General features: G+C 34.8%; 2 protein-coding genes across 2 annotated transcripts; both read right to left on the bottom strand.

Moving 5' to 3' along the window:
• Window positions 1-124: 124 nt before the first annotated feature.
• LOC113772451 lies at window positions 125-2,696 on the bottom strand. The gene is made up of 4 exons (XM_027317044.1): window positions 2,214-2,696; window positions 1,477-1,642; window positions 795-888; window positions 125-710 (listed from the first exon to the last, which is right to left on the bottom strand). Exons 1-4 carry the CDS (start codon window positions 2,573-2,575, stop codon window positions 352-354), a joined length of 981 nt encoding a protein of 326 aa, XP_027172845.1. The 5' UTR covers window positions 2,576-2,696; the 3' UTR covers window positions 125-351.
• A 2,937-nt stretch (window positions 2,697-5,633) lies between these two features.
• On the bottom strand, window positions 5,634-7,558 carry LOC113770611. Its single transcript, XM_027315124.1, has 2 exons — window positions 7,042-7,558; window positions 5,634-5,770 (listed from the first exon to the last, which is right to left on the bottom strand). The coding sequence occupies exons 1-2, from the start codon at window positions 7,475-7,477 to the stop codon at window positions 5,718-5,720; spliced, it is 489 nt and encodes a 162-aa protein (XP_027170925.1). The 5' UTR covers window positions 7,478-7,558; the 3' UTR covers window positions 5,634-5,717.
• Window positions 7,559-15,056: the final 7,498 nt, after the last annotated feature.

Genomic DNA, 15,056 nt, shown 5'->3' with positions numbered 1-15,056 from the left:
GTGTGTGACGGACACTGCCAACATGATCAAAGACACACCTAAATTACTAGCAGCATTTGTCCTGCCTGTGCAAGCTGCCACTACAAGCCACATCAACCTCTGAGAATTAGCAAAACAAAGGCTCTCTAACCCAAAGATAATCATCAAATTTAGTCAAAAGGAGGACAAACGTTCTGGTAAAGAAAACGTGCAGAACCTTAATAGAAACTAGAACTTCCCGCTTCATATGTACACATGAGCAATTTCCAAAGCTATCTTAGATTTCTCTACCCCTTCTGGAAAGAACTCCTGATGTAGACATGATGTGGCTTCGGCAAATTCACAAGCAGCAAATGGGAAAGACATAATTATTTATTTAGCTCGCTTTAGCACCACTACCACTATAACCATGACAGCCAAGCCCATTAATGAAGGCCCAAGAGCCTTATCCACCAAGCCACTGAACACATTTCCATTAGTATCTGCTGCTCCTTTATTGTTAGAATAACCCCCAAACAGTGCCTGAAAGTAATCAGACAAACTGTTCATCATATCAACGACTGTAAGCTTAAGCTCCAGCCAGAGCTCCATAAACCTTCCTGTGGAGTTGGATTCTCCGTACTCGGACTCTGCTCGATCGGATGATACGCTCCTAGGAGATCTTGGCGAAAGAATATCACTATCAGCAGTGGAACCCTTTTCATATTGATCCGTAGTTGAGGAAGGAGCACCTGCCAACAAGAATGAAGTTAAGAATTTTTCCCCAAACTACCAAATAGCAGAGTAGAAGCAAAAGGGCCACATACTAATCTTACCCATCTTCTGTGAGTGGAGATAATCCTGAAGTGTCGGATTTAGCAGTACAGCATTCCAGACATTCGGATCTGATGCAATTGAAGCAACAACACTCTGAAGAAAAAAAAAAAAGGCCAGATCCAACACATTATTTAGAGTAAATACGGGTCACCGGAAAAGCAACACCAACAAACTATGAATGGTACCATGACTGGTGAGCATAAACAGATAACCAAAATAAATCTGTCCCTAGGTTACCAGAGATTGCTAGTATCAATTTCAAATTTAGTTCTAGTAAGTGCACTGAAAAATTATCCACAACCACAAGGTTTAACCCAGCTGAACTCAAACACATACACAAAGGGGAAAGCAATCAATAATAAACAACAGGTCACCAAAGAATGTCATGTATATAGACAAATCAAGCTCAAAAAATACTAAAAAGATCCCGCATATCATTGTATCCTCCTTTCCAGGATACCTTCCCCTGCCTAAATGACACTAGAGAATTTCAATGCTGAAATGCTCTAGATATCTCCAGAACACAATATTGTGAACAAAAGGCGTAAAAAACAGATGCGCGTGCCAGTAGAGAATTTAAATGCTGAAATGTTGCTGATATATCTAAAACCAACATAGAGAATGTATCATGCAATATTTCACAGTCCATCAAATGTAGCAAAAATACAGTTGAAATTGAACCTGAACTGCAGGGCTTTCATTCAGAAACCTAAAAGCTTGAATTGCATGCTTTGGCGCAGGCGCAAGTATGGTCTCGCTGGTTACGCAAGCTTTGGTCTCTGGCACTTCTGACCTAGAAAGCCCTGACAACCCAGTTTTGGGTGTAGTGGATGCAGAAAGATATACCCTAACAATTAACAAAGGGCAACATATAAAATTCAGCATTTTTTAACTGTTAACTGTTTAATTGTAGCCTATCTAAAACAGAAGGAAAACAATACCATATTCTCGAACAAAACAACGCCAAGTTCTTTTCTTGGTTTTCGTTATCGTCGTTATCGTTGTTTATTGTGTAATCTATTGGAGTCTACCTAACTCAACAAACGTGAATATATAACTGTAATCAAGATTGAAAAATGATTACAGTGATAAAAAATCGGCCCAAGTTGACAATAACCAATAAAACAACTAGAACACTCGTGATACCAGCGAACTACTGTGCATAACGTAATCATAGGTCGCCCCAGAAAATAAATTAAGGGAAAAAACACTACAAGAAAGAAATCCAAAAACACCTTATCGGTAAAAAGAACTAACATTTTAACTTGAAACAGTCTCAAAAAATGTAAATAAATTTTCATATAAAGAGATAACAAAAACATGTAGATATGCATCGCAAGATCATAATTTTACGTGTATTTAATTCAATAAAATCAGATAAATTTCTTTTAAAAGGAGACAAGATTGAATCTTGGTACTTCTCAAGAGCTTCTTTGAGTTCATAAGTGGCCTCTTTGGCTTCGGCGAGACTTGGGGCACCACCAAACACAAGCCTCGGCGTCGACACACCGGAGCCGCCGAACAAATCCTCCTCACCTCCGGCCAACTCCCAATCATCAAATTCCCAGCAGGGCTTCTGCACTGGAGACACATCGATGGCGACGGCAGCCTCCTTCACGTTTTCAGGCGCAGAAGGGGAGGCCAAACCGGTGACTGGGCGCAAAACTTTCCGCATGGCCGTGGAGGCAGGGTGATCAGGCACAATTCCACGGAGACCGCCGTTGAGTACTCCAAAACCAGCGACTTTGGCCGCTGCTCTCATCGCTGCTCCGCCTCCCATGATTGAAAATGAAACCCGAATAGCCCAGAAAATGTAAAAGTAGAAAATTGGGAGCAAGGAAAAAAAAATCTGAAGAGATGAGGATCAGTTCTCCGGGCAAATGCTACCGAAGAAGGTGACGTTTAAAACATTGGAAGCTATCACGATTCGCCAATGACACACGTCAAAGCTGGAAGGAATTCAATTCCCTCACGTTAATTGACATTTTTGCCCTTGGCCTTCCAAGCGAAACAAACTTCTCTCTCTCTCTTTTTTTTGGAAGAAGGAAACAAGGAATTAGCAAAATTAACAGTACAAAAAGGAGAAAATAATAAGAATAATCTAAAATGGCATTCAAATATAATCAGAGACTAGAAAATAGAATCTAGGAAAAAAATAGTTACTGGTTACTTCGAGCAAGAAAATAGCAATTAGTATAAGGGTAAAATTAAGGCAAACAATAACAAATCTTCCATGGGATCAAGTCAACTATAAGGGTAAAATTAAGGCCAACAATAACAAATTACTTTTATTTTCTAGAGACATTCCAAAGAATCTAGGAATTTGCTGGGAGACTACGCAATTATTACATACGCAATATTCTCACAGAAGATCTTTATATGCATTAGGAAGTCATACAACAACTTTATTGAATAAAAGCAGATTTTGGTAATGTTTTTTTTGAGAAGCAAAACGAAATGAGACATGGGGATCAAAACATTCAATTTTTGTTTGATCTATTGAATGGTTAAAGATTTCATTTCTTTGGACTATGATATGAATTTCAAATGATCTCTGCCTAAAGAATATATATCCTCCCTCCCTTCAATTAATTACGAATTTCTAATTGATGTCAAGTTTAGTTTTGCATATTTGGGGCGATAATGTTGATTAAGCTAACACCATTTTAAGCATTCTTGTTCAAATCACAGCAGTTTGCACATTTAAACACGATTAGTTTGAAATCATTCTAGGAATTGATGGATGGATCTCACAAACAATTCTTCTCACGTAGGAAGATTTGGACGTGGAGCATCGGATCGCTTCATGGGGACTGACAATGAAGCCTAAAACTGTTACTAATGATCAACTTGTGATAGGTCCAACTTCCCACATTTCGTGCAACTTTAATTGTGTAGCCCAACAGAACCCATTTTGCTGGTACTTTTCTCATTTTTTAGGTTGTGAGTTCCGACCGAAGAAGCTCTTCTTTTGCCCTCTGCACTCTAATCAAAATAGACCCCCCAAAGCTAATAAGAGCGAATTTCTTCAAGCCAAAAAAAAGTACATGAATAAATCAATAAAAGGAAATTACTGTCGCAAAATTAATGAGTAGATAAGTGTAGATGTCTATTCATCTCCAAAATGATGCATTGGAACATTTGTTTCCTAGAAAAAATTCATTCATGTACTTCTTGTGGTTTTTTAATTAGCTCATCTATGAAGGTGCTCGTTCATATATTTGAATTACTAAATTCACGTATTCGTGTTTTATTTTTAAGGCGACATATTTTTTGGGATATAAATTTTTTAAATACACTTGAAAAGATTTTATTTTTTATTCCAACGGACGGTGATTAATCCTTTTTAATTGGTCACTAAGCCAATTTCTGGTTTGCATAATCAGGCATACACGCTCCTAATTAATTTTGAATTGCAGTTTGAGAAGTCAAATAATCAACTTATGGGTTTTGCGTTTCGAGCTGAAAATATCTCAACCTGGTTATATTTTATATTTAATAGTTCTATACTTGCTGACAATATATTTTGTAAACAAATATAAATATGGGTAAATTCATCGACATCCTCATTAATTAAAGAACACAGAAAAATGGTCAACATCCTACACTTGCTAACCATAAGGATGAGTCTAGGGTCTACATATTGCTCAAGAATATGATGCATATAAAAAACAAAAAAACAAAAGGAAATAGTAGACCCGTGTTTATGATAGCGATCGACCTTCTTTTTCTTTTCTTTTTTTTTTTTGGGTGTTTCTTATGCAATTGCCGTGGTTCTCGCCTCGAACCAGATGATCGTGTTAAAGATGACAAAGGGACGTTACGGTTTCAATGGCCAATAAATAAGAGAAGGCAAATCAATCTTCCCAAACGTTTCTTCTTTATTAAGAAAAAAAAGTGTCATTGGAGAAAGAATCGATCATGCGACCACGAACAGTTGCCCCGTGATAGTAGTACCAGACCAGAAGCTAGAAATGAAGGCTGCTCATGGTTAGCCCCATGTTCATCCTGAAGTGTCGGATATACTTAGGAAAAAACACTCTGCTACTTCACCAGGTGGAAAAAGTATACACTCGACCGTAGGATATACTTAGGAAAGTGTGTTGACCATGAACATGACACAATCAATAAATCCAAAGGCCCTGAGGACGGACAGTCATGATGCACGACACATCAGTAATTTCGAGTGGACCCACTTTCATGATGAGCTCCGGAGATGGGACACCATCACACGGCTTTTATTTTTTCGGGACGGCTCAAATGATAAAAATGGAATTAGCTACATGTATCAATCTTAACCATTTCATTGACAAAGTATTACCAAAAAAAAAAAAATATCAAAAAAGGGATCGAGCATCAAATAAACCAACATGAAATCGAACGGCTTTGATCTAATGATTAAAATTAAATCCTCAGAATGTAATAAAATAACATGAAGTCGAGGAGGTTTTAATCGAATAAATAAGGTCGAAATCTCAAAACGAAATGAATAGTCTGATAATCTACTAGATTTTAGGTATGCACGACGACACTAATTGTTGTCAAATAAACTAGATTATTGTATTGTTTTAGAGGGGTAGGATGGTTTAACATAACGGAAGGAGCATAATAATATGTTGGCCGAAGAAGACCGGACATATAGATTCTTTGCTTTGATATGATGTACTAAGCTAGAATTTGCTTTTCCTTTTTTCGGTTTTCTCCGGTCTATGAGATTATATATGTTATCAAACAAAAAGCAACTAAAAGTTAGAAGATTAGCGTTTAGCGCTTCTAATGTCATTGGAGATTTGATTCTTTACAGCCCTACCAACATGCAATACTACTAGTAACACAGCTAGTTAAACTATATATATATATATATATTATGACCCAACTGAATAGTCATAGAGCTGCTAAAGCAAGAGTGGCATCTTTTATTTTTATCTCTGTGCTTCGAACCCGCCTTCCTTTCTTGTAATCTTCTTGAAAATACCTGCATAATCAAAAGAGAATTTAGAATCTATGGCCAATAAAAAATCGAAGGAAGATTACAAAAAAAAAAATTGAAAGAAGATAAGAATCTGTGAACAGGTTTAGCTAGAGAAGATCGGGGTTTGAACCTTGGAAGTTATCATCTAAGGATAGTTTCCAACCGAATTAGAATTCTGGGATGAGTTGTCAAACCTTATCTTATCTGTGATGTTCTCCACAAATGACAAAACAGCATCAATTTAAGATTCATTTAAGCGTCGAAGACTTGATATCCTCAAAATCCAGTCCCACATATTTCTACCCAATAAAAGTCTAGGCCGTATATGCGGGGGCCCATAACAATTTCCCCACGATAAATGTACAATTAATTTATTTACTTCCCTTAATTGGTGGAAATAAATAAGTGCACATGCCTCGTAATTATGGAAACTGAAATGAAAATGAAGCAGCATTGGTATGTAAATAGAACAAAATTAATTCAAGTTATTTAAAAAAAAAAAAGAAAATCAAGAATTCAACACTCGTAAAGATGAAAAACATTCCAAATTTTCTGCCTTTCGAATCTTTACTTTATAACACTTTCCTTATCAAAGAAAAAAACGAGAAGTCTTCTACCTATTGAGTAACTGAAAATTTAAAGGCCATGGAATTGGAAGTGACGTACAAAAAAGCGAATGTAACTTTTCATAAAGCAAAGGATCCCGTGTTAAACTTGTCCCATATGCTTACATGAGTATGCTAAAATTCAACCCACAGCATCAATCAAAAAGCAATTCTGAACGATATATATAGTCCAAAAGCTAAATTATCTATAGTGGAATTTTTCCTTGTACTGATCGAACAAGTGAAGAAGAAATTAGATATAGTCTTAGGCTACTCTCAGTAACTTAATGCTACGCGTCACAATGAGTTTGATCCTTAATCTCACACCCGCTCAATTAGGAACTATCGAACCAAGAAGGACAGCAAGAAAAACTTTAATAACTTGAGATTTTAAGATAATCACAAGGAAAGAGTTAGCGTAATTCATTAACTTGACGCGGCTTTTACTAGTCAACCCGGCCAGAAAAGGGAAGCAAGAACGGAATTGAAAAGGAAAAAAAAACTCTGTAAAAAACAAAAGAGAAACTGAAACCGAGAACATGACAGAAGATACAGCTCCCCCCCCCCCCAAAAAAAAAAAAAAAAAGAAACAGATCGTTTCAAGCTAAAGTAACGATCAATGAAAAAGTAGTCAAGCTGAACTGGAAAAAAGAGCGAAGCTACACTGACCATCTTGTTTGCAGTCCGGTGGATCTTCAAAGAGGGAGAGAGAAAGCTGTTTATGAGCCAATCCAATGTCAAAAAGAATGAGACCAGACTTCGGATCATCAACAATGATATCTTTAACCGGCACCCACAGAAAAAGCTCTTCTTGAGAGAAGCCCTCAACTCCAGTGAGCCCTCCATAAGTAAGATTAGCCCTGACCACGCTTTCATAGAAAGCCATGGTATCAAACTTGGTTAGACAAGGGCCTTCGAGAAAAACTTCAAGGAGTCCATTCTCTGAAAGCGTGTACGACTTCACGTCCTTTGGGAGGAGTCCCGCTGGCAAGCCTCTGGTTTTGAGGAGGTCATGGATGGACAAGGGGTGAGAAGAAGGAAGAGAGATGAAGAGGACGAGGAATCCTAGGGAAACTAGAAAGCGATGTTGAGGGGAGTGAGCCATGAACGAACCAACCAACAAATGAAAGAAGGAAAGAGAATATTGTGTTTAAGCAAAGATGTAAGAGAGATGGAGCCGGAAGGAGACGTTTTAGGGAAATATGGAGGGAGCTTGGAAGGTATATAGACTGTTTAAAAGAAACACTAAACCGGCTTATTAGTGATTTTACTTATTTGTCCTTGCTCGTGGGGACTTGAATACTGACTGGTGGTTGGCCTTGCATGTCAATTATATTTTTGGCTAGTAGGACCTGTAAATGCTAAACGGCCTTTAATCAATTTTGTGGGGACTTGGTGAGGGGGAGGGGGGACACTAGTCTTGATATTTTTGAACGACTTGTACATTTTTCATTATTACATTTTTTGTACACTTTGCGGTTCTGTATCTTGTTTTCAAAAGTTGTTCGGGTTTGGTAGATGAGTGAAGCTGATACTTTTAGTGCTTTTATAGATTTTAATTTGTAATTTCATGTGTTACATGCACTCAACTTTCTTAACATATGCATTGATATAATATCTATATGAAAGTGGCAATTGCCATGTGAAATCGTGAATTACTATATATTTGTAGAATTAGAGCTTGTCTCATTAATAATTGGTGCTTAATAGTGAAGAGGGGTTTTAAATAGAAGGAGTAGCAATCAAAGTAAGCGTATACATTTAAATCATAAATTGAGTAGATATAGGCAAATCCTTAGTATTATTACAAAGTTTCAAATAATAAATTTGACAAATGGAAATTATGATCCAAAATATCTCTGTCACTGATTGGCATTTTTGTAAGCTTAATGGTCACCAAGTCCCTTTTTGAACTGTAGGTCGGGAGTTCAAATCTCACATGTAATGAAAAAAATCTAAAGGAAATGTTAGAGTACATCTTTAATCTAGTCAAGTCTATATATCTGTCTTTTTAGACTCATCTTTCCTCTATAATGTAACAAATTAGGTTATAAAAATATTATCGTTACTGTTAAAAAAAAAAAACAAAGACTAGCTTTTTTGCACATAATATGGCACTTGCTTTTGTCGTTTTATATTGATGTGATTTACGTGTTTTTATAATTGTCTTTGCATCTTCATATTCAACTATTAAATACCTCAACGACAAATACTTGTTAATTGTTTGAAATGTTATTTTTTCTCAAAATAGTTTAAATGAATATATTTTTTAATTATCTTTTTTTCTCGTATACGTTAAATCGCTATAATACATTTTTTATTAAAAAAATTCAAAAAATAGCAAACCAAACAGGCTCTGATCATATAACAGCTGAATGAGATAAATTTATGCTTCAAGTTATTTTCGGCTAACATATGTGTACTTTTATGTATGCAAATTATTTAAAACATTCCAAAACTTCACTACCAAATGTGTGTGCACTTTCGTCAAAAAAAGTGAAGTGAGAGAGTATTTGGTGCAAATCCCACAAAGAGTTACCAATTTTTGAAAGATTAAAATCCCAATTATGCGTATAAATCCTAAATTGTAAATTAATTAAGCTCTAGTCTACCCGTGCTACGTACAGTCATAAGAAATGTTATGAAAATATAAAAAAAAATAGCTACGAGAATTCATAACACAATAATCTAATTTAGTATAATTTAGTCTATTTGAATATGAAATTCAGTTTTTACACACATGTCATAAATTTAACGATGATAGTGTATACATTATAAGTGTAGAAAAGATTTATTCTTAAAGTATTTAAACGAAAGAAATCGAAAGGCAGTTATCTGAAGCTAAACCTGAAAAAAGAATGGCGAAGAGAGCGTGGAAACTTACGATGAGAATGAGATTCGACAATTATCAATTATGGAGACACCGGTCAAACGACGGCAGCTGATCGTGTTGGGATGAACAAATAAAACAGTAGTATTATTATTATTGAGAATCTCGGGGATTTGAATTTTGTCGTAGAAAGTGACGATTCAAAAAAGTCACTGAGGTGAAAAATCGATATAAAAAGTTTAACTTCATATCAATTAATACGGAATCCGAAATTAATATGTTACAGTAAATGAAGTCAGCATTGTTAAAGTACTTCATCCCAAATGAAGATAATATCAAACAGACTTAACTTTTATTAAAAAAAAAGAAAAAAAAAGAAAAGGGGAAAGGCTAGAGTCAAGAAAGTCCGAAAGGTGAAAGAAATTCATCATCACAATTGAAGGAAGGAAAGAAGATATACCATGGATCACGAACTTTATTGATGCATCTCCATGTTTTTATTTTCCGCAACATACAAGTCTCAGTTTAAGGATTAAGGACTCTACATCAAATCAATAGTTGTAGAACAACGATTGTTTTGGTTGCATTCTTAATTTAGAGCTGTACAAAACTCAATTACAACCATTAAATTCAAAAGAATATACGATTTATACCCTGAATTGCACTTTGCAATTATACTTTCCATTTAAGAGACCCTTATTATCCCTTGTTGATGTGTGAACATACACACACATACATGTGTATATACACATTTCATACGAAGATTTTCTAACTAGTGTGAAATGTGAATGCATATTGGTCGGCAGACATGATACGCAATTCTGCATCCTGAATGCACTATTTCATATTAATTGTCCCCCTGTCTTTGGACTTTTCTTTTTTTTTTTCCTATTCAACTTCAGAAGCTCCTCTTCAGCATCCACCGAGGATGTACACCCATTTACACGAATTTTATTTTGGTCTGTTTTTAGATTTTATTGAAACATATTTATATATAAGTGCTTAAACCACGTGATTTATAATTATACGAAGGTCGTAATATGTGCTAGAAATATTTCCCATTTAAAAAAGCATTCAGATTTGGAACAAGGGGGAAAAAAAATAAAGGAAGAACAAATAAAATCTTGTGAACGGCAAGATTGTCATTTAGTGATCTACTTTTCTCCAATACTATTGTATATTCCACTAGTATTCGGCAGACGTAACTCTGGGAGACAATCCGATGCGTTTGGACAAAAAAAAAAAAAAAAAAAAAAAGGGCAGCCAAAAAGAGTCAATTGCCGTTTGAGAAAAAAAAAAAAAGAAGAGTCAATTGCCGTTTACCATTTCTGCCACTGACGAGAGGATAAGAGCTGGAATGGGCATAGCAGTAAGCAGCGTCCCGGGGACAGAAGCTTTAATGGGCAATTATCAGCCAAAGCCGCGCGGGACCTATATATGCTTTGTGCGACCGCTTATCTATGTAGTAAGTATGATTTGAGACATGGATGGGGTGGGATTGGGCCGGCCAATTGAACTGAAAGAAACGGGACAATTTGGTTAAAAACGCAGCATTAGGTCGCCGACTTGCATCAGCAATTTTTGATTACATGCTAGTACATTGCTCAGTCTATGATAATTAAACGATGAGATAGTGAGCAGGGATTAGCCTACCCATGGGATGAATTTTGGCTTCTTGGATGGGAGGGGAATTGAGAGATCCGGGAGTGACTCAGAATTTGATTTTAGAATGCATGGGATTTTGATATTCAACACTTTTTGCATACAAGAAGAAATTTTGTCAGTTGGTGTAGCAGATTTTAGCTTGTATTTAGCCAGTATAGTTTCTGCATATTTTTAAAAATTTTTCTTTTACGCGGACTAGTAAAATTGATCTATATTGCCTAAGCATGGAAATATTTTGAAGCAAAAAACACTAGTAGTACAATCAATCTATTTGAAGGAATGCCGTTGATCAATTTTAATCGAAGTTTAGCTAGTAATGGAAAATAGTTCAAAACGTCCCTCATATTTTGTAAAATAACTTTTTTCATTCCTCACTTTTAAAAATGTAATTTTACATCCCTTATAAATTTACATTGGTCAAATTTGGTCCCTACTTAAGTTTCGAACTAATTTTTTGCTCGAATTCACCACGTGGCAAAATTGTCAAATCAAATTTTATATAATCTGATCTATAGTCCCTTACATTTCACAAAATGAATTGTTTCGTCCTTCATATTTCACAAAATAATTTTTTCATCCCTCATATTTAACAAAATGAATTTTTTTATCCCTCATTGATCATGTGTATGAATAGTTTTTTTTATAAAAAATTTACATATATATATATATATTTGATTTCATCTGAACAGTACGAATAACATATAATATATCTCTATTTGATTTCATATAAACAGACTAATTGTAGTTCTACACATGTTATTCAATAGATACATACATGAGTTTAAATCTAACAATTTTATTTTAAACCCATATATATCTATATTTGATTTCATCATGTGAATCTATTCAATATTTGTGGCATTTTCTCTTTTCGTAATAATTCATTTATTGAGTTGTGTAATAAGACCATCTAATTAATTAGTTTCAATTCGAATTCTATAGTCATGTTAACAAATTACAGTTTAAATCTGAAATTTCTATTAGCTACCTTTAAGACCAACAATTGAATTTTTTGTCTTGTGATTGTTTTAAAATTTGAAAGTGGCAATCTCTTACTTCTTTTTGTCATACTTTTTATTTGTTTATTTTTTCTGTCCAAATTTAATTTAATATAAACACTTGATAATGTTTAGAATTAAATGTCTTCTTTGTTTTCAACTTTTAAGTAAAAAGAAATGAATATGAGTGAAAAACTAACAATTTTTTAAATCCATGTATATATGCGTTTAATTTCACTTGAATAGTACAGTTAGACGAAATCAAATAGAGTTATATTGCATGCTATTCGTATTGTTCAGATAAAATTAAATAGATATCTATATATTCATATATATGAGTTTAAAAAAAAGTTATTCATACCCGTGATTAATGAGGGCTGAAAAAATTATTTTATAAAATGTGATGGACGAAAAAATTTATTTTGTGAAATGTGAGGGATTATGGATCGGATTATATAAATTTTGATTTGACAAATTTAACTTTTAAAAATGATCACGTGTAAGGCATGTGGTGGATTCCAACAAAAAACTAGTTGAAAATCTAAGTAGGGATCAAATTTGACCAATGTGAATTTGTAAGGGATGTAAAAGTACACTTTTAAAAGTGAGGGAAGAATAAAGTCATTTTATAAAATATGAAGGACGTTTTGAATAATTTTTTCTAATTTTAAGATAAAGTAGAAAGATTGAACAATTAATCGAAAAAGAGTAAACCTTTGGTTCATAGGATTCTTTGATGCAAAAAGAGAGAAAATATTCGAGATGTAGTATCTACATCATGGGGCTACTGCACCATATTATGCTGTATGACACGTACGCTGGTATTTGGTCTGAGAAAAAGATTTAGCACAAGAACTATGAAAGATCGTCCTCGCCCAAATAGTGGCTGATGTCTGAAGCCTTATAATGACATAATTTGCCGATGGAAGATGCAAGACGAAAAAGCATATATTATTATTATTATTGAAAAAGCATATATTATTATTATTATTATTTGCCTTTGACCAGGGCCATAGACAGGGCTCTCCTTCCCCTTTATCGGATGGCATGCAGCGGCGTGTCCCTGCTACTGATGAGACCCTTTACCAGCTACCACTTCCATTCTAATGTCTTTATTCACAAAGTCGTAGCCTGCTGGTCGATCACGAGTTCGTTTCTCCAAAAAAAATAAAAAAATCTCAAGAGTGTGAACTGGGATAGATGATTACTAATTCACATGCATGCAGATCATGTAATGTTCGGTAGTCAAGCCTAAACTGATAAGACTCGGTTCGTACAAAACTCAGATGCAATCGCCGTCAGGTTTAACTGTTGCTTTGAACGTTAACGCGACAACATTATTGATTTTCCATATTCTACATTTGTCGCTGATTCATCATCAGACCGTTTAATTATCAGTCGGCATGAAACGTTAATTCATGATACCAGAGAAAAAGGTGGAAAAAGAGAACCCAAAAATTAAAAATTAAAAAAAAAAATAAAAAATCGGGGATGAATCCATAGTACGAGGGCCACGTTCTATGGCTGAGCTTTGGACTCAGATAGGTGACAATTTTCAGCATTATTTTTCAGCTTCAAAAGCTTCTGCTTCGCTTTGATCCACAACTTCTTTGCCCTGTGGGATGCATTTATTTTGCAGGTGTAACTTCGAACAAATTTCTGCCTTCTAATGTAGTTCTGGTCGCAACACATGATTAATTTTTTTGTAGGGCTATTCCTGACGGGAGAAAAAGGGGATGAGCACTCCAACTTGCTTTGGTGACCCAATTTCTTCTCCAAGAATTCTCTATCGGATTGAAAAGTCCAGGGATGATGACGATCAAGCTTTATAGCTCCATCCGTAACGGGAGCTTCGGCCGCTAAACCCCCTGCAGCCATGTAATTCGAGCACATCATCTTCTAGTTTACTTCTTCCAGGCTTTACGGGATGGATGGATGGATCAATGATTGTCTCCTTGATTAGTTTGTTCTCATGATTTGCTTGTTTGGAGAATTGTGGACTAGCTAGTTCCTTAATTATACAAGTGATCATCCCTAATTGGATTTGGAATCGTTCTTAGAATAGGACAGGGAATGTTTCCTAATCCTTGTAAACCTGGGCTACCTATAACTGGGAGGAAAATTTAAATAATAAATTTGTTAACATGAATTACTAGATGTGTATTTGCTCCTGAGGAGTACCGTACAAAGAGTATAACTTGAATTACTGGATGTGTTTTTTATTATGAGGTGATTAAAATAATGCCATTGCAAATTGCTAAAACTTTTAATTCTTAATTCTAACCCGACATCTCAACTATACCAATTTGACAAATCAGAAAAATAAAATACCACCCACATACATTCGAAATAATGAAATTTTGTGTACGTTTGTAGTTCATCATGGTTACACTTCTAAACTCTAATTGATGCAGGTTTATGTACTGTTTCATTCCTTCTCCTGCAAGGTAGGCAAGAAGATAAGTGAGATGTGACTCAAAATAAAAAAAAAAATATATGAAATAATTTGTTACATTTTTCCGCTGCCAGACTTCAACCTGGATTCCTTTTTAAATACTTTTTTTATTTTTGTTGATAATATATCATAGCTTCAGTAAATCTGCATTAGTGATAAAAAATGAATCATAATGCAATAGATTTGAAACACAATAACAGATACTACATATCTAGAGAATTGATAAAAATTACAATGTGAAGTTCTTTCGGTACTAAAAAACACTTGTAGCCTCAAAGTGCTTAAATACTTAGGAATAACCAAGTGCTGCAGCTGACGTTTTCGATATAATCTTATTAGAAAATTATGTACCTATTAATTAAAAAAAAAAATTATGAAAGTTACACCTTAACTTTCAAAGATAGGACAAAATCCTAATTAATACTCAGTTGGGATCCTCTATGCCACTATTCGATCCAGTGCCAATCCCACTTATCACGTGATGGTAGAAGAAATTTAAATAAACAGCACATGACAACTTAAATAAACAGGACACTTGGCATAAATACAGAAGTGACACTGAGGATCCCGCGTGATTAATACTAGGCCTGATCTTGTATTATATTTAGCGGCATTGAATGCATACAACATGTGCAAGAATTAAAGATCAAATTCAAATTGGATCAGGTGACATGCATCCATATCTATTAATGTGCAGTTACTATATACAAAATTAACTCTTAAAACTACGTGCATC

The sequence above is a fragment of the Coffea eugenioides genome, chromosome 5, assembly GCF_003713205.1.
Source record: "Coffea eugenioides isolate CCC68of chromosome 5, Ceug_1.0, whole genome shotgun sequence".
NCBI classification, from domain to species: Eukaryota; Viridiplantae; Streptophyta; class Magnoliopsida; order Gentianales; family Rubiaceae; genus Coffea; species Coffea eugenioides.
The sequence above is the reverse complement of the archived record's forward strand: the minus strand, read 5'-3'. Positions and strand labels throughout refer to the sequence as shown.